This window comes from Cyprinus carpio, chromosome B17 (genome assembly GCF_018340385.1).
Source record: "Cyprinus carpio isolate SPL01 chromosome B17, ASM1834038v1, whole genome shotgun sequence".
In the NCBI taxonomy this organism is placed as follows: Eukaryota; Metazoa; Chordata; class Actinopteri; order Cypriniformes; family Cyprinidae; genus Cyprinus; species Cyprinus carpio.
The window spans coordinates 18,948,102-18,975,755 of NC_056613.1; the positions used below are offsets into that span (position 1 = coordinate 18,948,102).

General features: G+C 38.9%; 1 protein-coding gene across 4 annotated transcripts; it reads left to right on the top strand.

The window, feature by feature from the left end:
- Positions 1-709: 709 nt before the first annotated feature.
- Positions 710-26,023, top strand: LOC109080565 (mitotic deacetylase-associated SANT domain protein-like). 4 transcript variants are annotated; one of them, XM_042742666.1, is made up of 14 exons: positions 3,551-3,935; positions 4,224-4,284; positions 6,774-8,631; positions 10,419-10,727; positions 12,300-12,654; positions 13,342-13,408; positions 16,776-16,918; positions 17,087-17,190; positions 19,981-20,056; positions 20,508-20,596; positions 21,584-21,730; positions 21,821-21,943; positions 22,270-22,478; positions 24,890-26,023. In XM_042742666.1, exons 3-14 carry the CDS (start codon positions 7,123-7,125, stop codon positions 25,113-25,115), a joined length of 3,357 nt encoding a protein of 1,118 aa, XP_042598600.1. In that variant the 5' UTR covers positions 3,551-3,935; positions 4,224-4,284; positions 6,774-7,122; the 3' UTR covers positions 25,116-26,023. The 4 variants fall into 4 exon arrangements, with proteins under 4 accessions (XP_042598599.1, XP_042598601.1, XP_042598600.1 ...); XM_042742665.1 differs by lacking the exons at positions 3,551-3,935; positions 4,224-4,284 and adding an exon at positions 710-951; XM_042742664.1 differs by lacking the exon at positions 4,224-4,284 and having other exon boundaries at positions 3,552-3,935.
- The last annotated feature ends 1,631 nt before the right edge of the window (positions 26,024-27,654 follow it).

A 27,654-nucleotide genomic window follows, 5' to 3' on the forward strand; every position in this document is an offset into this window, starting at 1 on the left:
AAGGGGCTGTTTTGGTCCTTGATTCTGATTGGTTGAGCCATGTTCGAAACTGTTGTAAATTAATCTACAAACATACACCTTTGTTTACTTTTGTGTGTTGCTTGGCAACCATTTTGTTGGAACCGCAACCTGTTTCTGAGGAACTATATTGTTTAGTGGAAGAATACTGTTTTGATTTATATCATTACACTTTATTTGCTCTGTTTTATTCTGTGAAACCTTACTACGTATATGGAATAACCGTTTTATAAAAGCAGTAAGCCCCGTGAAGCCGTGGTTTACAGTGAATTTATAACAGCTAAGGGGTTTCCGCTTCGAGTCGTGCCTAACAACGCCGTTAGCTGTTATAAAGTCACTGTAAACCATGGCTTCTTGGGGCTTATTGCTTTAATATAACTAGAATTTAGTTTAAACAATGGTAGAATTCATTTTAATCGTTTTATTGAAGCGTTTTTGCTAGTTTTATTGAAATGAGTCGAAGTTGTTGACTCGAGATCGAGAACCTCTCGGACTGATTCAGTTCGATTCGTAAACGAATCATCCAGAAGGTTCTGTGACAAGGTTCGACTGATTCAGAAACGATTCACAAGAATGATTCGGACATAGTGTGTCTGTTTACTTCGGACACTAGTGCAAATCTTTACCATGTGATTTCATATCGTATCGTTTAAGAAATATCTTTTTATAGTAACGTTAACTGCCTTTTAGCACACATGACATTAGGATGAGGAGTTGTATATATTTGCCACAAAATTCACTAAAGGTGTCTCCTGTATTAAAGGTGCGAGAGAAAAATGATATCTCTGTGCAATTTGCAGCGGGTGGCGCTCTTGTCACGAACGAGGAAGTGACGCTACAGGCAAGGGCTTAAAGTTTTTTTCACCCTTTTTTTCTTGAAAGCAACGCGAAAAAGATCTGGATCGCTGGAGCTACGTCGCAGATGTTTTAGAGGTAATGTAATGCGCAATAACTCCTTTCCAACTAGATCCAGTATGAGTCCACTCGTAAAACATACATTTATGATGAGTTTCTGCAGGACGTCGAAAGAAGACCTTGTTCTTCTGGAGAATGAATTCGTTTGGGTGGTTCCGTACTTTTGACAGAAACAATAAGATGCGCTTTTGTCAGTGTTGCAGTGGCGAACTGTTTCATGTAAACACATTTTTGCAGGAACGCAGCAAGCGCTGCAGCTACACGTGAGCAACAGAAAGTGCTTATTAGAGGAACAGTTGTGTTGCAACAAATGTCTAACGATTTCTTCTCTCGTTATCAAATGCAAGCGTTCCCTTTAAATCAGTGACCGTGTTAGTAGCGCCTATGTCAGTTCTGTACCTGCATTATGATGATGGATCATGTTACTGTTGTGCAACATTTGGTGGTGTTGCAACAACTGTGTCATATAAACTTGTGTCAGCATCTCCCCTAAGCCATCACATCGAGTGCAGGGGGTTTTACATCTCAAAATTGGTTATGTACTTCCAGTTTGATTTCTGGTTGGGAATCATGCGTGCATTGTAACTATTAAACAGGCATGCATTTACGCGCCCATCTGCATTCTGTGATTAAGAATGCCAAAAGGCTGCCTGCAATATGCACCTACTCACAGTAATGTCTGAGAATTATATTTTACACACCCGAATAGCAGTCGAGGTATCAGGTTGTTTACTGAAGGCTGGTACACTCGGCACATGCCATACCCTGTGAATGGCTGGCCGCATGTCTGTTGGCTTTGCACTTTATTTTAAGGCACACACAGCAGAGAGTACAGGAACACTGACACGATGAGGCCTATGGGTGTCTCTTATTCACGACAGCACATGCTCGATCATGTCCGTGCTGCTGAGCCTCTGCACGCATGCACAAATGCTCCCAGTTCTAGGCGTGATTAGTGTTACACAGAGTTCAGAAGTTTCTCAAATACTGTTAAAAAGGGAGTCTGTCTTACAGCAGTTAAGACAGACACTGCGCACCTTTTCATAATCATGCTCACAATGTTCCCTTGTAATATTGATAACAATCCTATCAGTGAGAATGGACTGAGAGTGAGAGAGACTTTCTAGTGTAACGTTACATTCCGAGTGGGTAGTGTTAACTGTTGTAACACTCTTTTTTTTTTCTTTCAGCAAAGTCTCTTAGATTGTGAAATAATATTCTTTTATTTGTCTGCTACATGTTAAAGTAGTTATGCACAATTTGTCTCTGAACTACAACCCACCTCACTAGTGAGCCTATAGTGGCCAGGACTTTTTAAGTGTTATGCATGTTTTTAATTTTGAGGTAATCGAGCTGTACACCATAATCACTTCAATTTCTGTTCATTTTAAATATTTTATTTCAAATTCGATTTCAAAACCACTGGTAAAACTGGAAACAAACCAGTGAAGCCTTTACACATTTTTTTTAAGAAGTGGAAGTTACCGTAGTTGGGTAAACATTTGTAGTGGTAAATAGAAACTAGAACAAATAATTTTTCATTCACATTTGTTTCAATAGCAGAAAAGAAAAATCCATGATTGCATTTCTATGACTTTGCAAAAGAGGAAAAAATATCAGGAGATTGATGATGATGGTCAGATCAGAAAACATGCCCGGTTCTACAGGGTGTTAATAGCACCCTCAGTTAAAGATGTAATAATGGTATTTCTTGAACACAGCAGCCAATCAAAGGTGTTTAAGTTTGAATCCACTCACCGCTCAAATCACCAGAGCAACATGAATCATATATATATATTTATAATATTGGCACCCTCACTAATTTAAGAAGCACCCTCAGTAATTTGATTCTGGAGCTGAGCCTGAGAGACAAAGATGTCAGATTTGCCTTTGCACTCTTTGTAGTAGAAACACTCACGCAGCAGCGTTAATAATGTTAGAACCATTACATTATTAAAAAATCTAAAAAACTATGTCTGAACTTGCTTGCAGCAAGTTTGTGTTAGTCACTCTCAAATGTAGGCCTATACATTGTGCAAAATGGGACAATCCGGATAGTGTTACAACCCCTCCCACTTGCTCAGACATAATATTTCTAGTTCTTAAACATGTAGATGAAAAGCTTATGCAGATGTTGTATGTCAAATTCAGCCGCTGATTCAGACGATAATGATCACTCATTAAAATGAACATGACTTGTCCTATATCCTGTGTATTTTAACATTATTTATATTGTCAAATCAGGAGGGTGGTGGTCATAGTGATTTCACCTCTGTAGCTCATTTCTTATTGGTTCAGCTGTTAGTGTTACAACACTCCCTGGTTCCCAATCCAAACAACAACACAGTTGAGCTTTGTTGTTGTTGTTGTTGTTATGATTAACATCATATAAAAACTATCTCTGATTTGCTAGTTTTCTACTAGTTTGAGCCACATGCCTCGTCTTTTTGTTCACTGACCACACATATTGTAATTCATTCACTCGATCCAGGTATGGGTGGGGATGTTTGGTACAGGCCATGCTTTTAAGAACGTGTCCCAGTGACGGAATTTCCCGCATGGCCTGTGCATTTGCAGTAATTTACAGCGCCCCGCATGGAAGGGGAAAGGCCTTATATGGTAGCGGAAGTGGGTGTGGCCAGAGGGACAGTAGGGGATCACAAGACTTCAGCTGAAAGAGAATGTGTTGTTCCATACTTCATGTACGAGTGAACTACACTGTTTTGGGCGCTTTGATTCGCATGCGCGTGCAATAATAACGAAATCGCGTGCAATTGTTTTGAAAAACGCCACGCCATTTTGTCAGAGAAGCCCTCCATTTCCATTTCACAGTGGTTTCGTTTGCACAAGGATCTACCTCTTGACTTGAATATTACTGGAGTGAGGTCAGCATTGCATGACTCAATCGTGGATAAGCATGCAGTCATTTCTCTACTGTTGCATTGGACACTGCAGTTGTTCTTAGGTCGACCTGAAAACAAACGTAGAAAACAACAAGCACGGTAAGGATGCTTTTTAAACGCCTGATATTAAATGTTTAGGACTGTTTGGCAAATCGAAATCATGTAGCGGATATCATTATTAAGTTACAGCAGAATATTAGTCGAATTCGAGCGTGCGCAACGTGTGGCTCTTACTCCATACTGAAAGCATGAACTAACTTGCGCACAAATTACATTCACCAGAGTTGACAACTAGGAAGAGGGGGGGTGGCTTGTCATAAAGCACGTTTATTATTTTGCTGCTCAAGCATGCTTCATAGGGTGTATTGTTGTCTCACTGTGTTGCAGACTGCAGTGTGACACGGAATTAGTGACTGGATAATCCCTTTTCTGCAACAAAGGACTTCTGGTAAATAGCGCTGAGCTGGCTTCTCTAGGAAGGGGGGTCCAGGGAGGGCACCCAGTATTCAAACACTCTGTCTGTGTTTCAAAATATATTGAGCTGTTTTCCCAGACAGCTTTTTGAGGGGCTTGAATGCGCTTTTCGATCGCTCGAACGCAACGCGGCCGACCTGCGTCGCGTCAATAAAACAGCGCGTTGAAGTTAAAGGGATAGTAGCACAAAATGAGAGCTCTGTCATTTATTCACACGCATGTTGTTACAAACCCGTACAGTCTTTTTTTTTTTTTTAATGGCACACAAAACAAGATGTTAGTCAATCTCAGTCACTATTCAGTTATCGTGCGTCTTTTTCCACAAAACGAAAGTGAATGGCATTGTGCATAACATCTCCTTTTCCACGGAACAATAATAGTCATACAGGCTTGGAACAGCATAAGAGTGAGTAAACGATTAATGCATTTTAATTCCTGGGTGAGCTATGCCTTTAAAAGTAGATAAACTAGAGACCCTGTTCCGTGTCTACGCCCCCTAAAAGGCTGTCTAGTGAGGCAGCTGACTAGGTCTTGAGCCACGAGCTCTCGCTCTGAGGGGAATTCTCGCTCTTGCCTCAGCACTCGAGTCTCTTCTGCATTCGTTTGTGGTTTAAATTAAGACCTAGGTACGATTAGGTAACCGTACTTGACGTTAAAAGCTTATTAAACCCGTTTTCTTGTCAACTGTTAAAACCTTGGCTTGTATAACCGTGCGTCGCTGTGTCTTATGTTGTTTTGCCAATGTAATGACATTTGTGTTTCAGCAGAACGCCATGCGCTGGAATACTCGAATAAAAAATTAATGCATCGAAATGTCTTAGGTAAACTTGACCTGCAGTATGGTCCTCACACTTTTAGTGGACGCTGGTTTGGTTGATGCAATTGTTGTTTACATCTCCGAGCAGTTAGGGGTTGCGACAACCCTGAATATACTGCAGCTTTAATGGCTGCTTTGAGTACGCGGCATGTATACACTTTACCGTATGTTGATGTGAGTTGGCCAAATGTAATGAAATTGAATGAATGTTAATTTTGAAACATGTAGAATGCTCAGTTATTTAGTTTATATATATATATATATATATAATTTGTATATGTGTGTATGGATATATGTGTGTATATATATATGTATATATATATATATATATATATATATATATATATATATATATATATATATATATATACACACACACACACACACACACACACACACACACACACACACACACACACACACATATATATATATATATATATATATATGTGTGTGTGTGTGTGTATATGTAAAGCATGATTATATATGGAAATATATATTAACCAACGTAAAGTTCTATCTATCTATCTATCTATCTATCTATCTATCTATATATATATATATATATATATATATATATATATATATATATACATTAACCAACTTAAAGTTCTATATATTTCCATATATGCTATATATGCTATAAGTAATAAGAAACACCTTCATTTGAAGGATTCAGGTGCACAAAGTTTAGATTTAAGTGCTATTTTATACTAAGCGTAGAGAACATTTGTATTGGTCGGTGTAATAAAGCAAAAAGCCATGTGAGATGTGCAGTACTGTGATTTTAGCACAGGTAATCAGTGTTAGTAAAAGCAGAAACACTAATGTATGTTAAATAATTAAAGGACGATAAACCATTATTGAATATAGATCACAAAAGAAATATGTTAAATCATCAGGTAGAGTGCTTTGACCTTATTTGTGTAGTTTATGATTTGCTTGCAGGAAGATTTATATTTCTTTTAATAAATGTGCTCTCATGAGTTAACCGTTTTGAGAAATGCAGACATCTAAGATTATTCATTATTAATTTAATTGCTATATATGCACATGCTCATAACAAAATACAAGCCCTCCATGATTTATGAGAGGAGGGTATAGCTGATAAGTGAAAGACTTTTGATTTTGATGGTAATATTTGGATGCTGATGCGAGCTATGAGGGGAATTACCTTCAAACAATCTCATTGTGAAACTAGGCTTGTACATTTTCACACTCTCTGTGGGATTGTGTGTGCAACTGTACATCTCTCCTCATCTTACTCACTTTCCCTGTTGCCCTCTCTGCTAACAATTTATAAACATTATTTGCGGTAGCGTGAACATTTTCCCCCTACTCACACGTAGCATTCTCACATGTGTGTCATCTTGGTTTGTTGGTTGCTAAGATTAGTCTTTTACTTTCTGTGCATACCGAACAAATTACCTGCAGATTGTTCAACATTGTTTTATTATGTGCACTAAACTGCTAATGTCACAGCTTCCCCAACCCTTAACAATCCACCTTTCCCTTTCAAATTCTTTTCTCTAGGGTTCTATTCATGAAATTGCTGAAACGGCAATGGGTTCAATGAACCCCCACTAAGCCCCACTTCAACTGACTCTGAAGGCTAACCATAATATTTGTCACCAATTTCTTCTTAGGTTGTCTTCAATGAATGAGCAACAAGTTAACCTAAAGACTTCTCAACCCAGCTTGACATCCCGGGAGCGGAATAGTTGGCCGTGAAGAAAAAAGCAAATGGACATGTTTGAGCTACATCGTACTGAAACTTCTATTTCTGAACAGGAGATGCTGCAGTTTTTTCTTTTAAAGCTTGCCTGCATTCCTACCATGCTGAGTAGGTTTGGATGACCATTAACTGTCATTAAACTAATCAAGGGTTCTTTGTCAAGTGTGATACTCTTAAGACGCTTCATAAAAACTTTGTGTGGTTTGGGAATTTGAACTCTTGGTCTCCTTAACCTCCCACTCCACCACTCCCCAGAATTCATGAAAGTCATGAGTTTGCCACCTCAACAGAAACCAAACGCAAAAAGAACGGGCAAGCGCATCACTTTCTTTAGCGACCAGGGTGTAGCGATGAAAGAGGCCTCTCAGCATACAGAGCCCTACTATGGCATTGGGGTCCCTCCCTCAGGGCCAGGCCATAATGACAGTGGAGGTGTGGAAAGCTTGAATGCAGAAGCACCACATACGTACCTCAATTCTGTCATTTTCAGCCCAGAGAAGAGTGATCAAAGCCGTGGGCACTACCAACAGATGATGCCCATGAAGTGGTCCCACCAAGACCCACCTTTGCAGCCCCAACAGCGACCAAACAATTGGTCACAGGGTATGACTGCTTGGTCCCAGAACTTTGGCCCTTACGTGGGGGCTCAGGCTGCTTTTGCAAAGCAGATGCATGAGGGCATGTCAGTACAGCAACAGCAGCAGCAACCTGAGCCATCGACTGTTAGGGCAACTGAAAAACAAGTGGCTAACATAAGTGGAGAGACCTTTAGGGATACAACCAAACCTGGCCGGGGCATGGACTGGGAACAGCAGCAGGCCTTTCAGCAAACACAAAAGCCTGGAATGTTAAATCCGCAGCAGCACGGACAGTCCAACCCTGGGAATTCTGTGCTGCAACCCTTTCAGTTAGCTTTCGGACAGCCCAAGCAGAACTTGGTAGCGGGATACTATCAAGTAGTTCAGGGCAATCGGACCTTGCCGAATTTGAATTACAGTACACAGACGAATTCCCAACTACAGCAGCAACTACAACAACAGGAGCAACAGCAAAAACTGCAGCGGCAAATAATGTTTCAACAGCGGCATCATCTGGAACAGCAGATACGACAACAGGTGCAGCAGCAGCAGCAGGTGCAGCAGCAGCAGCAGGTACTTCAGCGTCAAAAACAGCCACAACAGATATCACAATCACAGTTGCAGCAACAAGCACAGCAGTTAAAACATACTCAGAAACTGCAACCGCCACAACAACATATGCAACAGATTCAACCGCAACAAGACTTGGTTCAGCAGCAACAAAAATCTGAGCAGCCTCTTCAGAACCAGCATGTATTGGAAAATTACTCCGATGGCCAGCAGCCACATGCTTCGTCACTTGATCAGCATCAGCCCTCATTACCAGGACAGTCCCAAGAGACAACTGATCCCTCATCAACACAGACTCAAGACTCTGTTCCTCAGCCTCCCTCAACTGTTCCCCAGCAATCCATCGAGACCCAACAGCCTGGGCCCCGGAGATCACGTCGACTTTCAAAAGAGGGTGGGGGCCCTGCCTCGGATAACCCATTTGTCATACCGACTGATCTCCACACTCAAGGCTCTCAGAATGGTGCTTCTGAGACAAGTGCGGTGCAAGACATCCGGGCCGCTCCAACAGGTGTAATCCAGAGCACACGACGTAAGAGGAGGGTGTCGCAAGAGGTCAACCTGGAAACCTTGGCTCAGAAGGCTTCGGAAAGGGAATCTCTTCCCTCACGTAGTATCAAGGTAAGATAACTGACAGTTTTTCAGTCAAACATGTTGGAGAAATTAAAATATGTTGTGGTTTTGCCTATCCATTGTTATGATGAAAAGTTGGACTGTGACTTAAGGATGACAAATTACCCAAGGGTAGTTGACGTCATTATCTGCTTAAAGCTGTGCAGTGAGGATGCACTACTTGTTTCAAATGCATACAGGTTCTGCAGGTTTCTCAGTTTATAGGGTAAAGTTAGTACAGGCACTAAGTGTCGCCATTGTCACATGATCTCTCGAGCCAAAAAAGGGCTTTTCCATACCACTATTCCCTGATGGACTCCTCAAAGAAATACCAGCATGTGCACCCCACCCTCAGCCCACTGGCTCTCTTGAGGATGCCTAAACATTGATGTACATAAAGAGCTGCATTTTCTTTTGTCGAAGCCCAAAAGCACAGCTCTGTGTATAACTAATTTTGATTTTGCAGTGTTACTGAGTCACTTCTTTTTTTAGAATGGGAGATTGTTAAGAGATTTCATCCTCTTGCAGTAGATGTTGCTTATATGGACTAGTGTTAATTGCTTGGTTTGTTCATCCTATTACTGCGCACAGAGAATTAGCGCAATTAGCAGTCAAATTTAACGAGGGGATCTAAGTGTTTCTGGGCCAAGCTATTTAGTTCACTCTGCTTTTCCTTGTTATATAAACTTCCTTAGAAAAGGACAGCAGCACTCCCTTAAGACGTCCAATGGATGATAACAAAGCAAGGGTGTGTGTACATATATACTGTTGATCTGTGGGCTAGATAACATACAGAACAGAGAGAACGGTCCAGTAAAAAGCAAATCTCAGGTCAGCTGATTCCAGCTCCCCTAAAGGAGTAGGTACATAAGTCCGTGAGGTTTTTTTTTTTTTTGCTCTTGGGTGTCTTTTTATGCCTCTAAACCTCCACGGAAAAAAAGCTCTTGCTCAATGGTGAGCTGCAAGGGCCTCATGTACTAAGCTGAATACCTTAGCGGTGCCAGCAAGGCTGGAGTTCAGATAAGACAAGACACATCCTCAGGGATTTCTAGATTTTCATGCAACTTCCAGTTAGACACATGGTAGTAGTGACGCATATTAAATTGCATTTTTTCCACAACATGCCAATGAAGTTTCAGTAGTTTTATTTTCTTTGCTCTCATCATGCTTTGCTTAGAGTTAGCAATGAGGAGAAACAGGAATCGCTCTCACAATAAGGGAAACATGGGTTTGGTGCTCCTCCCAACATGCTTTTTTTCTGACTCAAAGATCATTGTGTTTTTTTTTTTTGTGTTAAATGAGGTTTCGAAATTTGTAAGCATTGTGAAATTGCTAGTAGTGACACTTTTGTATAGTTATTTTTTTTTAAGTTCCTGGAGAAGTGTGAATGCAGTTCAGTAAACCTAACATAGAAGGAACCCGTTCTCTAATCATTAACATAACCACAGGAGAGTCTGGTTATATGGAGGTATTGTCCTGTGCTGGCATGCCATTATGTTATGCCCTTGTGACAAATATCTATACATCCTCATGCAGTCTGCTGCTGGTCTGCAGGGCAAGATGTTTCTTCCTGGAGCAAAAATGAGGTCGCAGTTGATTCATTGAGATGTTTTTGAAAATAGTCTTGAGCTAACCTCATTTCCTGTACTAATATATCTTATCAGCTCTTAAGCACTCTCTTGTTTCTTTCATGCATATCAATTATGTCTACAGAGTGGAGGAAGGGTGCACTCTGCTGAGATTTATGACTTTTGTTGAACCATTCATTTGACTGTGTTAATCATGTGTGTTGTCAGCAAGAGCCACACAGGCCCTGGAGCCCCCCTGTTGCCCCAACAGGTCCAGGTCGAGGGGCAGCTGATGTGGATCAGGTGAGTGCCAAGCGGCCCAGAGATGACGGCCTCATGCCATTGGTCATTCCAGTCTCTGTGCCAGTGAAGCAGACTGAATCCTTGTCCCCGGATCACGAGCAAGCCTCCCTCTCAGCTAGTTGGCCTTCACGGCCTTTAAGCACCCATGACATGAGCTGCTCCGATTACAAGACTTCTGTGATTGTTACTCGACGACGTTCACTGAGGAACTCTCTGTCTGAGAGCACGGGCCAGGTGAGTTCACAAACTGGCCAATCTTATCAAAACATTAAAGGGGTCATGAACTGCCTTTTATTAGTTCTCTGAGGTCCAATTATATAATGTTATCAAGATTTTTACATCAAAAAACATCATTTAGAAGAAATAGGTCATTATCTGTCCTGTTTTGACCCCTCTAATTTGAATAGGCGTGGCGGATTGTAAACTCCGAAGTAAACACCCTCTGCTATGATTGGCTAACATTTGTGTATGTTTGACAGTCTACATCCTTCACAGATGAACACTGCTGTGATTTAGGTTAAAACACATAAATAAATACTTGGTACATATTAGGGCTGTGTACATAATGATGTCAAATCGATATCGATTCTCAGAAATCACGAATATCTTTTCTGGTATTTATTTCAGCAAACATTTAACACAAGATCTGATTAACATGAATCTTATCATTAGTCTTCTCCACTAGATGTCTCCGTCTTATTTACCTAGCGCGATGTTACAACGCGATGTTACAACGCGATGTTACATTCATTCAGTGCTTATCATGGCGGAGATACTGATGACAAGAACGAAGCAATATGCGTGATTAGCAATGCTCTGGTGAAATGCTATAGTAATACTACAAATCTGCAGAAGCATTTGACATTACTTATATGGTGCCATGATTTCTGCAATGAATGAATGGTGGATGGCGGAGACGCACTGCATGGGGACATGTTTTCAGCCTCTGCCACTGCTGATGTGAACACACAAATATGATCTCCAGCTGCTCTGAGAGTCACTTCATTAGCATTTTAACGTTTAAATTGACTATCGTCATATCACATACACAGCAGCTGCAAGTTCTTCACGGCAGCCCATAAAAATAAAAGTTTGGTTTAACTTGAAGAAACTGTGACAGAAATACATTACTATTGCACAGACTTAAGACTCCATGTAGGAACAATACTACTACTGCTAATATTTATTAATAAAACTTTATTTTTAAAGGAATAATCACATTTGTTTTCTTTTTAATTCTAACAGTTAACCTCTGTTCTGCAACACTTTGTTTGCCAAAAAATAAGTATTTAATTTTCAATTGATTAGGATAAATACAATTGATATTTTATCCCTTCATTAGATTACCAGTAAAATGAAGAAAAACATTTTATAGGGTCCTGTTTTTAGACTAACGAGAAAGTTCTGAGTTCTGAAACATACAGGATGTTTTAATAGTAGGGTGATCTCTTATATGCCAAAAGATCAAGGGAATTTTGGTTTCTCAGTTCATGTCCCCTTTAAATATACTTTTGTATGCCCATGATCTCTCTCTCTCTCTCTTTGACTACTTATCTATTTCATCCCCCTCTGTTAAAACCTAGATTAAAATTTCCCAATAATCCACAAATTTCTGATGATCCCCCATCCCCCCCCCCCCCCCGGCCATTCTCTGCACCCTAATCCAACCTTCCCCCACCCCATTTCACTACCATATTTATGAGATCTGACAAGACTCGCCAAGATCGTCCAGATTGCATATGGTGTATGTATTTTAGAGGGTTTTTTGCACTACCTGGCTTGCCAACATCTAGTTTTTTTTTACAGAACGGTGGAGCAGAGAGCGGAAGTGAAGCTGACGGTAAATCGGCCAAAGCCAAACGACGGCCTCGTCCAGAACCGCTCTTTATACCCCCACCCAAACTTGGAACTTTCATTGCCCCACCAGTCTACTCCAGTATCACACCTTACCAGAGCCACTTACGTTCACCTGTCCGATTGATCGACAACCCCCTCAACATGCCGCCTTACACTCCCCCGCCCATCCTCAGCCCAGTTCGAGAGGGTTCGGGTCTTTACTTTTCCACCTTCCTGTCGGCCACCGCTGCAGCCGCAGCGAATAATCAGGGGCTGCCCCCACCTGCCACTCCAAAATCTGCCACCCGTAGCCTCCTGCGCTCCAGTGAGTTCCTTTTACTGTCTCTACAAAGTGCATTAATAAAATGAGTTAAATACAACCTTAAATAGAATTCTGGTTTAGATTCATTGTTTAGAATAGAGTGACTTAAAATGACAAGCAAAAACCTAAATTTAAGTAGCCTAATGTTCCAAATCCTGGTAGGCTGCCTAGCCAGCTACCTTATAAAACAGTGTCCTAACTTTAAGGAACTCATGTGCATCACACAAGTAGCGCTCCACATCTAACTTGTTGAACAGTTGATTCCAATGAAGTTTGATGTTAGCATAAGTTGCTAAGCTAACAACTTGATTGAGTTTTCAAGGACAAATTCTCTGAAAATCTGTACACTGTCTTAAGTTCGTTTTGTCTCCTAAGCTCCTCCTAATGCGTGCTAGGGCTGCCTGATTAGCAAAGGAGACATGCTATGCTGCCTTAGAATTTGCTACCCAAAATATTGAGGAAAATTAAGTAGAATGAGCTGCCTACTGTTTGTAACAGCTTAGAGTGCTGAAAGTAGGTGCCTCATTATGGTCTGGAACAGACTTAGTATACCTAAGAAATATGTCCTTACAAGCCAGGATACATGTAATTAGACATAATTGATGTGCATATCATGAATAGGAGGACATATAATAAGAAACCCTGTTTACTTTGCGTCTAAGTACAGTCTTTTTGTTTGTATATGTCCAGACAGCAGTGATATAACCCCTCCAGTTCTCTCTGCTATGAGTGAGGCTACACCTGTCAGCATTGAGCCGTAAGTACATACACTATTCAAATGACACCCCCACATATTACGCTTCACAAGATTCTTTAATTAGCTTACGCTTGTGGCCAAACAATCACTTTCTTTACTTGGTTAACCTTGCCTTTTTTATTTTGCTACTAGCTTACTAGATTTCATTAAGCTGGCTGAAAGTCAGTTGTCAGAATAGCGGTTTCCTCACATTTATTAGACAACACTCAACGGAGCAGCCCAGAAATCACTTTATTTTCTGTACAGAGCTGCAGCTTTACACCGCATAAACGTTGACAGTGTGAAATAGGGCTGCACGATGTGTCGTTTAAGCATCGATATCGCGATGTACGAATCCACGATAGTCACATCGCAGGATGTGCGATGTAGGCTGTCGTAGTTGATCCGTTATTCATTAACTGTACGGGCCAGCTGCTCCCCGGCCCTTGACGAATGTGATTCGCGGATTAATTGCACAGTTTTAACCATCATAGAGTGAAAGTTTATCATTTGCATGTGTTTTTAAGTCCTGTCAGTTTAACAGGGCGCATATAAGAACGAGCAGAGAGAGAGAGCGAGAGAGCCCCGGCCGCGCGCGCGTGCTCACCTTCATCGTCTTCAAACAACACGAGCGCTGTCTTGCTCTCTCTCCCTCGCGCATATTAATCAAAATCAATTGACACGATGGTGTCGAACAAAAAAAACTATCCAGTGATGAAATGTTTTCTGTGTTGTCAAATCTTGTGCGATATCCTAAACTGCCGAGATAATTACACAACGCGTGCCGTACAAGTCTGATTCGCGAACTAATGATTCCTTTGAACCGATTCAATTTAATGAATGGTTTAAACAACCGACCTGTCCAACACTGAACTCATGAGACGTCTGAATTGGTGTATAAAAAAACTCTGCAACACTTTACAATAATGTTCTATTTATTAAACTATTTAACTACATTATTTAACATTCACTATTACTAAACTGCACTTCTACAACATTGTTAATTTCAACGTTATACTGCTGTTATAATTATAATTTCAACTATAGGCTTCATTGTTGAAATCAAAAGTTGTACAGTATTTGTTAACATAGTTAATGCACTGTGAAGTAACATTACCAAACAATGAACAGCTGTGTTTTTTATACACTAAGATAAACAAAGATTAATAAATATAGTAACAAAAGTATTGTTCATGGTAAGTTCATGTTAGTTAATATGTTAACAATTCAAACCATATCCTAAAGTTACAAACAAATAATTTACTCTAATTTAAATAATACTGTTTAAATCATTTAAAATGAGAATGTAAGTGTGCTCACACCATTTTTGTTTGTAAGATAAAAAAATTAGATTAGATTTCATATCGCAATATATATCGCAGAAAAATAAAATATCGCAATGTCATTTTTTCCCAATATCGTGCAGCCCTAGTGTGAAAGCACAATGTGAGCCTGTGTTGAAGATGCTGCTGCTTCGTTTACACTGCTAATGCATGTGGTGTAAACAGGCCTTACAGTGCTGTTATGTTGCTAATACTTGATTGTATGTTGTAAACTGTAGACTGCAGATGCAAAATTCATGGTTTTAGCTTGTATGTTAACAGTGGAGCTGGTTGGGGAGCTGTTATGTCATGCACAAGTGGAGCTGGTTGTGTGTTTAAGGGAAATTACATCTCAGTGGGTTTCTAGGTTCATACATGGGGTATTTCAGAGCTATGTTTTCAGGAACAGAGTAGGTGGGGGATGGTGGCTGAACAGAGGGAATTATGGGATATCTTCTTTGACTGGTACCAGCTGGTTTATCTAATGGTCAGAACAGTGTTTGGTTGAAATTCTTTCTCTCTTACATACACAGTAAATGGCTGCAGATCCCTTCATTTTGGAGTTGGCCAATGCACCACGAAAGCACATCCTGGAACAAAATAATAAAACACAATCTGTCTTGCCTTATCCTCAGACCTTGGCAGTCAGATACTGGAACATTTGGCTTTGAGAAACATGGGGTGTTAATTCTATGCAAATACCCATGGTCAAAATCGACTCTTGTGAATGCCGGAGTTCTCAAAAAAAGGAGCTGACAATGAAATGAGCAATAAATTAATTGAAACGGCAGTCTGAAACAACTTTAATAGTCCTTAAATGGTTCCGATTAGTGAACCAGACACCTTTTAGAATTGACACAAACTACCTGTGGACTGACCTGAAGTGGAATTTCTCATTACATAGGCATCAGTAGCAGTGCTAAGTTGTGCCTCATGTTTAGCTTCCAATACACTTTGAACCACAAATATTCTTCTTTAGCCAGCAGTTCTTGTGACCCCTGTCCACAAAGGCTTTTGGAGATGTTTCTCAAATAATGCTTATTGGTTTTGCACAAACTTCATGTTAGTCTTTTTCTCAAATTGTTAAAGGGATAGTTCACCTAAAAATAAAAATTCTGTCATTAATTACTCACCCTCATGTTGTTCCAAACCCGTAAGACGTTCGTTCATCTTCAGAACACAAATTAAGGTGTTTTTGAGGAAATCCAAGAGCTTTCTGACCCTCCATAGACAGCAACAGTTCTATAATGTTCTATAAGGCCCAGAAAGGTAGTAAGTACAATGTTAAAATAGTCCATGTGACATCAGTGATTCAACTGTAATTTTATGAAGCTACGAGAATACTTTTTGTGCAAAAAAGAAAATATAACTTAATGCAACAATTTATTCTCATTGGTGTCAGTCTTTGACACACATTCACGAGAGTACCACAACAAACATAGTTTTTTTTTTTTACATTTCTTTGTGCACATAAAGTATTCTCATAGTTTCATGAATTTTAAGGTTGAACCATTGATGCCACATGGACTATTTTAACAATGTCCTTACCACCTTTCTGGGCCTTGAACATGTCAGTTACATTGCTGTCTATGCAGGGTCAGAAACTATCAGATTTCATCAAAAATATCTTCATTTGTTTTCCGAAGGTCTTATGGGTTTGTTCACCAAAAAAAATTAACATTTTGTCACCCTCATATCGTTCCAAACTTGTATGAGTTTCTTATGTTTAACATAAGATATATTGAAGAATGCTGGTAATCAAACAGTTGATGGGACCCATTGACTTCCATTGTATTTCTTTCCCTATTACGGAAGTCAATGGTTTGATTACCAGCATTCTTCAATATATCTACTTTCGGAAGTCCAAAAGAAAAAATGAATAATCACTTTAAGCTAATAATATAGTAAATTAAACTGATAATAATAAATTTAAATAATAAAAAGTATTTAAAATGATAAAAATGCCGAATATAAAAAATCTTTTACGCTAGTGGTCTGATGCTTTTGGACTATTCATTTAGTTAGGATTGCTTCAGCAGCCTGTTTATGTTCACTCTGTCTTGCAGTCGGATAAACATTGGATTGCGGTATCAGGCGGAGGTCCCGGAGCTGAGAGAGCGCTCGGCAGTGCAGCACGACCTACACAAGGCTGAACTGGTGTGGGCACCACTGCCTGACCTGGAGGCCAACACTGAGCAAAAGCAAAGAGGTTTACAACTTACACAATACTACATTAGCTTCTCTTTTTTTAATTCATTAAATCGAATGAAAGGAAATTGCAGGAATTTGTTCTGCAATTTTGCCTTATTTAAATGAAATCTGCATGACCATATGTTTAAATCTGTGTCTTTCCTGGACCTTCTGTGTGTCCCTGCAGTGGATGACCTCATGCACCTGGCGTGCTCGAGTGCGTTGCATGGAGGAGGGACCAATCAGGAACTGGCCATGCACTGCCTTTATGAATGCAAGGGTGACGTCATGGTGAGTGTCATGCAGTAGCACACGGACATATTTTAAGTGCACTTCCTGCTGTATTGTGTACCAATCAAACCTGTTTACGCCCGACTGCTCCTTTTCTTAAACTGCTGATCACTGAGAGCGATAGATGGAGGGTTTGTCATACGAGTAGATTATATCTGTATAAGCAGTTTGAGTCATTTAAGGATTTCTGGTGACATTTGTGACAGGAAATATCAGTTTAGGGATAATCTTTCTGACTTAAAATGAAATTATGTGGAATTATGTATTACAGAGCCTGAAAACACAAAGTGTTGATGTGACTGATGCGTGCAAATGCATTACACGCACATGGGAAGTGTGTATGTAAATGAAATGGTCATATGAAAAGCTTAGGGCCCTATGAATTTTCTTTGGTTAAATTAAGTTTTATTAATCAAAAAACATGCCTAATTAATTGAAATCATGAAACTTGCACAATTAAACAGCAATTTATTGTAAGTTTAAAATTTTTAAGGCCCTATAAAATACTTAACAAAATGCAGTTTTTTTCCTATAATATAGATAAATACTATTTATTTTGATTCACTTGATAATTGTCATTTTTCTAAAGCACAAATCATGTAATTGAATCTGTTTTTTCATCAGTTGGCAGACCTATTTTATTTATTTATGATAGTTGATTGCAATCCAGGTGAAACCAGTGTGGCCTGCTAATTGATGACCCCTGTTTTATGAAAACACAAATGGTGCATGTGTTTTGATATGATTCTTTTTAACGTTCGCTCAGCTGAGCCAGCAGCTGCAACAACCCAACAGCCAGCCGCTTACTGCTGAGCTGTCACTCCGCCGCCATAGCAACCACCTGTCAATCACAGGCTTATGTCCAGAATGACTAAATCATGTGCGTTGTGCTTCTGAGCCAATTACACTGCAAAATAAAAAAGCTATTTGTTGCTTTGTGGTTCGTATCACATGTGAAGCACTTCTGCAGAACCTGAAAGTCAGCTCGACTCTCTGTGAAGTCTGTGTGAGGTTTGTGGTGTTTATTGAGTGTCAGTGATAAGAGAGATGCACTGACAATTGGTTTCACTTTGTTGCTTTTAATAGTTTTATCTTGTTGCATCTTATGTTTTGTAATTGCAAGTTGTTTGTTGCTTTGTGTTTTATGCAAATGAGTAAATTGTTAACCACTAGCTAACATGGTCCTGATGTAGATATTTTAACACATTAATAGTTATGTCAGACGGGTTAAGCAGCAAAATGAAATCCCAAACAGATTGGCCCTGGGATGAGATCTGTTATGTTATGTGTTTTGAGTTATAACAATGATTCATTTTTTTTCCAGAAATAACTTTCATGAGTTTTGAGAAATAACAGCATGAGTATAAACGCATCGAGTCTGTAAAAGCCGACTAGATGCATTTCCTGCTCAGTGTCGTGACATGTGATGTCTCCGGCAACGTCTATAGTCCAAATGTTATTAAAGGATAAGTTCACTTCCAGAATATACATTTCCTGATAATTTACTCACCCTCATGTCATCCAAGATGTTCATGTATTTCTTTCTTCAGTTGAAAAGAAATTAAGGTTTCTGAAGAAAACATTCCAGGATTTTTCGTCACGTTGGAAAGTTCACGCGTGATGTGGGGGACGTACTGACCCAATGTTTATAAAGTGAACGTGCAAAGAAAGACAACTGCCCTTTACAAAAAAAATTAAAACAATTATTTCGGCCGATTTTGGAGTTGGAGGAAAAAATGAGATGGAGTTTTTTGTCCTACCCAACTATTTTGAACTGGAGTACACAGACGAAGAACTAACGACACGTAACTTTTCCTGAGTGATCACGTAATGCGTGAAGTGATGGACGCGTGTCGCACAACTAGTGCAAGATGACTATTTGTGGTTAAAAGTACATCAATTTTTTTGTTTTTTTTTTTACTTGTAAAGAAATCTTTATTGTGAAAGTGAACATCATTTAATGGCCTTTTTTTCCAGGACATGTACAAGCTTAAAAAAATTTCTTGTATTTTATGTCATATGATATAGGTAAATGAGAAAATATCTAACCACAGACCTTATTTCAGGCATTTAACCAAAAACTCTTTATTTCAGGCAAAAAAAAAAAAAAAAAAAAAAAAAAAAAAATAAAAAAAATAAAAAAAAAAAATATATATATATATATATATATATATATCTATATATATACTTTTTTTTTCTACAGTTTATTATTTTTATGATATTTGATTTTTGTATTTTTTTTTTTTTAATTTAGTGATACAGTGCAATGACATTAATATATTTTTTAAATATGGCTTAAGTGTCCAGGCACTTTTTGGGGTGTCAATATAAAGTGCAGATGCTGTGTCGAACATGTTGAATATATGTTGAACTTTGGTTGTCCAGATCATTAAAAATTGAAAAAGGGCCATATATAAGAAAAAAACTCACATTCAAGCTCGATGACACAGAAAAGACTATGGTGTCCTCGATTTGTCGTACCCTGAGAGAGTGTATGGTGGAGAAAGGCGGAGAGAACAAGAGGGATTATCCAGCGACTTGCACAGCTGGGTTAAACGCCTTCAGCAAAAGCCTTTTACACATGTTGTTCAGGATATAGCGATGGTCTTGCAGAATTGCATCTCTCCTGCCCTCATTAATCTCTTCATATCCACTCTAATGCATAACATGCCCTGACGTGCGTTTCTCTAACTTGGGACTACATCTCTTCGGCCAAAACACATCACACACCGCAGCCGGTTTTGTTTCCTCAGCCATGCTAATTTCACTTTCTTTTTCATTATTTTTCAGGGAGCCCTCACCCTTCTGTTGTTAAAAAACCCCATCTTTCCCAAAGCGCACCCTCTGGCTGGCTACCACTACTCTGGTAAGTCCCCTTCACCAACATTGCACCCTTTCCTTTTTTTTTTTTTATTGGCTGAGGTGATGTGAGTTAATCTGTACAGCATGCGGTAGCCTGTCTCCCCCTGTGCTGGCATTCCAAACCACGCTCCGTGTCTCAGTTATAAACAAAAGCAGCTGAGGAGTGGAGGGGAGGGGTTTGACTGAGAGATTGCTGGGTGACCGAGTGGGTTGCTGGGTAGAGTACAGCGGGAGAGGAGGGGGAGTGTGTCTGTGGCATGTTGTTAAATCCTAGGAGAAGACAGCGGCATCATTGTTTGTCTGGACATGTGTGTGCTGGCTGTTTGCTCCCTCTCTATTCTTTGTGTGCGGATATGTTTGTGTTAGCGGGTGGGGGTGCTCTATAAGAGAGCTAAATGGCTAAACGTACAGCAGCCTCTATCTGATTCTGTGCACTGCTTGTCTGTCCCGCACAGGCTCTGACAGTTGGACGCCAGGGGAACGACGTTTCTTCAACAAAGGCATTACCACCTACAAGAAGGACTTTTTCATGGTCCAGAAACTGGTACGTACAGGTTTGAACAAAAACCTCACAATGAGTGTAAATCCCCCACACAAATCAAATTATGTGGCATGAAAATGGGAGAAAAAGTCATATTTAAAGAGTTTGGCCCAGTTTAACATTGTAGCAACACTTTAACAACAAACTACAACACCCTAGCAATCACATAGCAATGCACTAAAACACTTAAAACATTGTAGAATCAGCCTAACATCCACCTGTAACATCCTAGCAACATCTTAACACTTCCAACTGAAAAACCCTGGCAGATGCATGGTATGCACTAAAATATGTTAGAAATGTCTTGGCAAGAGCACAAAATAGAACACTCTAGAAGCCTCATAGCAATGCACTAAAACATTCTAGCAATAGCCTGAAATGCTGGGTGGATTACTTACAAATTGAAATCTATTACTGATTCCAAATTACCTGACAAAAATTGCAGTTAGTGACATGATCCATTAGATTACACATTTTAGGTAATATAATTTGCATACTTTCTGATTACTTTTGGAATACTTTTGATCTAACTAGTTTATCTCAATGATTTAATAATGGTAATTTTGTACCATATTGCTATAAAAATACAAAGAGAAAGAAAATAAATTCCAGTTTTTGTTATAAACAACTTGTAATGCATTATTACAGTACATCAAGGTTTCCCAAGCTGGGGTCTGTGAAGCAACTGCAGGGAAATCACTGCAGGGAAGTTTAATCAAAGTTAATAATTGATTAAATCATGAAATGTGAAACATTTTTAAAATAACAATCAAAATAAACGCATCTTACAAAAATGCTTACAAAATAAATCATCCTTTCATCCTAGCAAACAAATAGAACACTAGCAACCAGTGAGAAAATTTTCAAACAAAAAGAAAATCGCTCAGAACACCTTAGCAACTGCATAGCATCACCCTAGCAACCACCACTTATGGGTTCCTGTTCTAGTGAATTCTGGTAATGATGAATTGTGTTGATGTTTGACTTGAAGTGAGCTCCAAGACCGTGGCTCAGTGTGTGGAGTTCTACTACACGTATAAGAAGCAGGTGAAGATCGGCAGGAACGGAACACTCATATACGGAGAAGCAGAGCCACCAGAGACTAAACCCATGACAGAGGAGGAAGTGGACAATAAAGTGAGTTCCTGTGGCTTTGTATCTACTTGTACCTGGGTGGTTTAATGGCCTACAAACCAGTGAAGCATCAGAATATTTCTTCTCCTTTAGAGTTCACAGAAATTCGAATCGCGGAAAGAAGACGAGGAGAGCAGGAAGTGGGAACGGTCATGTGACAGGAAACAAGAAAACAGCCCGGGCAGGGTGACACAATCGCTACAAGCCACTGAAAATGTGAGTTTGGGGAAATTTGATTTGCATGAGGTTGCAAAAACGCATGGTGCCTGCAGAAAATGATATCTGCAGTTCTCCAATGTTCATGCTCCGCTCTGGTCTACGTGAAATAATAAAGTAACCAGGTCTGCAATAGACTTTAGTCATGTGTAGTTCAGCACAGTAGGGTATTTATAGCGCCATCTAGTGGTATACCTCATTACAAGCTTAAATGTTTTATCCAATGCATAGTGCACTTAATATTGTCCACATATTAGAGACCATCCTTGCTTGAGTAACATGCAGTTCAGCTGTGGTTGCTTTAATAATCATCCGTTTCCTGTTAGGCTGCTGCCATCTTGGTCTTAAGAAGTCAGGAGGACAGCACTAGAGATCCATCCACGTTGGGGGCCGGTCATCATCCTCCTCCTCCTCCACCACCACCACAACCAACATCTAAACCCCGCTCTGACACCACAGGCCGGAAAAGCACTGGCAATACAGGAAAGGGACAAACGAACCAAGAGGGTGAATTCCCCTGCAAGAAGTGTGGCAGGTCAGTTTATTGGGATGCACACTTTATGCAATTTACTAATGACAATAGTGTAAAATTACCTTATTTTATTTACTTAAGTTTACCTTTTATTTATTTTCGATTTACCTTAATTTAAAATGCATGTTTATTTATTAATTCATTAATTTATTCAAATGTACCATTTATTTAAAGTTACCTTATTTTATTTAAAATTGTCCATTATTTTATTTATTTATTTCACATTTACCTTGTATTTGTTTCTGTATTTAAATGAACATTTATGTATTCATTTATATTATAAATTTACCTTATTTTTATACCATCATTATTTTGTTTATTTATGTATTCTATTACGTTTAGTTCTCTAAACCTCACAATGTGTGAACTACAGTGTTGGGGAGTAATCAACTAAAAGTTGCGACACTATTAACTTCACCACATTTTTCAATAGTGTGACAGTAGTTCAGGTGTTTTCACAACAGTGTAGCAGTGACAAGCTAGTTTCTCCAACTGGTAGCATGTAACTTGAAAAAATATTTTAGTTTCTGTGTTGCATTGTATTGTGTATTCAGCTTCACAGTCAAGCAGACTCAGGTAATAATCAGTTACAAAGGCATTTTTCACTTTTATGTAGCATTGGAAAGATTCATTTCAGTGGTTCCAGTAAATGAACCTGTTGATTCAGAGATTCAGTCCTTGTGCTTAGGCTAAATGCTGCTGTCAGTCAGTTTTTAGTGATTTAAATTAGGATATTTTCACTTTGTGCAAACATACTGTTTTTTAAAATAAAATAAATTGTATATATTGTTATATATGGTGCTGTTTCATAAACTAGCTTCCTCAACACTGGTGAGTTAGACGACATGCGGTGTGGTCGTTTCACGCAGCTGATATATAGCTGCTCATAAAAAGACCAGAGGTCTTACGAGGAGTCAGTAAAACTTGTCAGCTCTGAGGTGTTACATGCGTCAGGGATCAGTCTAGTAGTAAGCAGTAAAAAGGCAACATCTGATTTTGATTGGAGATTTTTTCCATGGCAACAGTCGGCTTGTTAAAATCAACTGTCTCTTGGCAACCAAGTCCATGGAGATGCTGAATGCCACGTTCCCTGATCCGTACACATCAGCGTCTGTGTGATTTGAATACACACGCATGCTCTTTTATTTTTTACTAAGAAGTACTGTGGCAGTATCTGGATTATCACCATATTCATATTCAATAGTACTTACATGGTACTATGTTATATGAGGATACCAATGTATTTGCATGGAGCCAGTGTTTATGGAGATTTAATGTACAAATGTTTTGTTTGTAGTTGTGTAAGTTCACCAAAAATGACTTATATCATTCCAAACCTGTATGACTTTCTTTTCTTAAACACAAAGACAAATGTATTATACCTCAAAAAAAAAAAAAAAAAGTGACTGTATTACAAGTTATCTGATTGAAGTCATATTATAGCTTTCCATAAGAGACAAGCCAAATTTAGGTCATTATTCACTGAAAATTTTGACCGGCCCATGACTATCCTTGGCAGTCTCAAGAGAAAAGTAGCATGTTTGATTCATGTACAAATGATTCTTTTGGTTGATCCAGTGCACAGATCCGGCTGATTTGGTTCTCATGTATAATCTGCTTTGCTGATTTTATGAACAAAGCAATTCTTTTTAGTCAGATCTTTGCAATGAATCAGTTGATCTAGTTTACAAAACCAGTTTGAGTGAATCATTCACAAAAAAGGCTGATCCGGTTCTTGGATCCGGATCTGCAAGTCTGATTTGTGAACAAATCATTCCTTTTACTTGGATTTTTGCAATGAATCAGTTTTTCCAAAACCGGTCTGTATAATGCATTCACAAACCGGTTCTTTGGTATAGCTTACTGACTCTGATGATGATCAGCATGTCTGATTCAGGAAAGACTCATTCCTTTGACTCCAAGATGTGCATAAATTCTAAAAATGCGCATAAAAATACTCATGTGCACAGTTGAGTAGGATAAACTGTATATCCGTAAGAAAAAATTTGCATAAACTATGATGTAAACACATTAACCGAATAAATTCCACCGTGCTGTGCATTAAAAAACTCATGTGACTTATGCGATATTTCGGTTAAATTCGAATCATTGGATGGAAACAGTGATCTGCATGTCTGATTCTTGAATGAATCTTTCTTTTAAATTGGATCTTTGCATTGAATCTGTTGATTCAGATTAAATGATTTGTTCATGAATCCAGCTGATCTGGTTCTCGAGTTCAACTGACTCAATGATCTTCATGTCTGACACTTCGTTCTTTTGAGTTGGGTCTTTGCAATAAATTGGTAGAATCACTGGTCTGGTCTGGTTCAGTTAATCTAGTTCACGAAATCTGATCTGATTCTTGAGTTCAAATCACTGACCTAAAGATCTGAACACTGTGTTTTCTCTAGGATCTTTTTTAAAGTGAAGAGCCGCAGTGCCCACATGAAGAGTCACGCCGAGGCGGAGAAAAAAGCAGCTGCGCTCCGGCAGAGGGAGGCCGAGGAGCGGGCGGCAGCCGCCTTGTTGGCCGCCCAGCAGAACGGAGCGATGGGGGATCAGAGCAGAACGAGGAGAGCCAGCAGCGACGACTCCTCAGAGGAAGAGGAGGATGCAGATGATGAAGACTGGCACTAGCTAACAATCTCTTTCGTATGGCCGAGAAAAAACCTATTTATTTTTATTTTACCAGCCAACAAGACCCATCCCAAAAGAACAGTTTCAGGGACTGGTTTACTCCCGTAGAGTGTTCGTGCGAGTGCGTATGTGTGTTATGTGTACATGAGACGGACAAAGACGGAGACCGATGCTGTAGAAGCATTCAGGGGCTAAATGTTCAGATATAGGGCTATTTGGAGTGTAAGCCATGCCATCTCAGTGTGAATGTGTGTGTGTGTGTGTCTATAATATGCACTTTCGGACTCATCCTACACACACTGATCTGACCGCAGCACATGTATCCAGTGTCTGTGCAAAGAACTCACTCACTGTTCAGCCGTGAAACGAACCATTATGGATTCAGTGCTGTGGAAGTAGAAGGACACAGAAACAAGTGTGCATGTGTGTTTAGTCTTTTCCTCCTTTTTTCGAAATGAGAACGATGGTATCTTTCTCTTCCACATGACTGCCAACGCTTGCACAGCTGTGCTTGTACGCCTGGTCTTGATCTCCAGTGCTGTAATTTTGGGCTTTCTGTTTTGAGTATCTCAAAGGTGAAGTTCATCCGGAATGGAAAATTCTATCATTTTCTCACCCTCATGTCATTCCAAACTGCCCTTTTTTTTTCTTTTTTCTTCAGAACACAAAATGAGACGTTTAGCAGAATGTTCATGCTGTTCTTTCACAAATCTTGTCTAAGGGCTTTCAATAGGTTTGTCAAAGAAACAGAATGAAAGCTTGACTCATCATGACATAGTGTTGTTATTTAAAACAAAAACTAAAAAAAGTTTATTTTCTTTAAGTGATATAAAGTAGGGCTGTCAAATCGATTAATCACAAGTGTAATAAAAGTTTGTGTTTACATAATATATGGGTGTGTGTGTACGGTGTATATTTATATGCATATATAAATACACACACATACAAGTATTTTTTAGATGCGATTAATTGCGATTAATTGATTTGAAAGCCCTAATAAAAAGCTAAAATAAAATACATATTAGGATAAAAAACATTACAATTGCATAAATTGGAAAAAAAACTGAAAAGAAATTAAGATGAAGTACAAAAATTACTAAAATTAAACCAGAAATTAAACATTTAAGCTATATATTTATATTTATATATTTATCATTATATAACTAATAATTACAAAAACGATGTAACAAAAGTATTGCACTTTAATCGAAGTAATTCAAAACATTCATAAATACAATACTTCTATAGTATTATAATATATACAAAAGTATATAAATTATGCTTAAATAACACTGCAGAGTCCCAACTTTAAACATGGTTATGCACACATGGGATATAAGAGCTATGGCGGTAGTTTTAGTGAATAATTTTTAAACAAAAATTTATCGTATGACATGAAAAGACTATACAGTGCATGAGTTGTATGGACATTTTATGGTGCTTTTGAGCTTGACAGCTGCCCTATTGCTACTATACACTTTCATTTCGTGAAAATGATCAGCTTGGACATTCTACTTAACATCTCCTTTTGGTGTTCATCGTATAGAAAGTCATACAGGTTTGGAAAGACACGAGTGTGAGTAAATGATGCCAGCTTTTTTTTTATTTTGAATGAACTCTTGCTTTCATTAAAACGGTGACCTCGCTGATGCCTTCAATGTTTTTGACACTTTCTATCTTTACATGACAATCACTTTTACAAAGGTTCTTTTTTTATACTCTGCAGATTATAATGGTTGTGCTTGATATATCATTTATTGTTATTATCATTACTGTTACTATTAGCTTTGTACTGTTGTTTTATTATACTATTATGTTTTTTCGGGGGGAGGGAAGGGGTGCAGTTCTTTTTCTCGTTTGACTTTTAGTTTTAGACATTTGCTACCTGTGTTTAAGTGAAGATTGCATATATTTGCTGAAAGCATGATTATAATATCACACTGTAAGTGCAATAGTAGGACTTTGGAGTTCCCTCCCACTCCACATTTTTTAGCATCTTTGAACAAAAGTATTAGATAATCAACTTAGAGTTTAGTGTAAGAACAAATGTGAGATGTAATGGTTGGTGAGTTTAAGGGCAGTTGCGAGCAGCTTGGGTTTCTTTCTCTCTACTGGCCAAACACTTAAGCACTTGGCTTTGTCTCCATGGCAACAAGGAGTCTTCTTTTATAGGATAGGCACACAGGGGATTCACAGCCAACAGTAACGGCTCCAATTATTGCTAATAACACAGAAGTCTTCTATGCAGCGTGTGTGTGTGAGTGAGTGAGTGTGTGCGAATGCATGTGTGTTTGGGTTTATTTGCATGGGTGTGCATGCGTGGTTGTGTGTAGTTGATGCACCAATATTCAGAACAGTTTCAAACTCAAAGCCAAGTGAGAAAAAGAAGCTTCCTAGACTATTTAATGTCTTTTTGTTCATATATGTGAAAAGACTTATTTGCTCTAATATGAAGATGTGGGCATTTGTCAATGATTTAGCCAAGCTTTTTGTTATTCTCGTCATTGTTGTTGTTGTTGTCGTTGTTGAGATGAATATT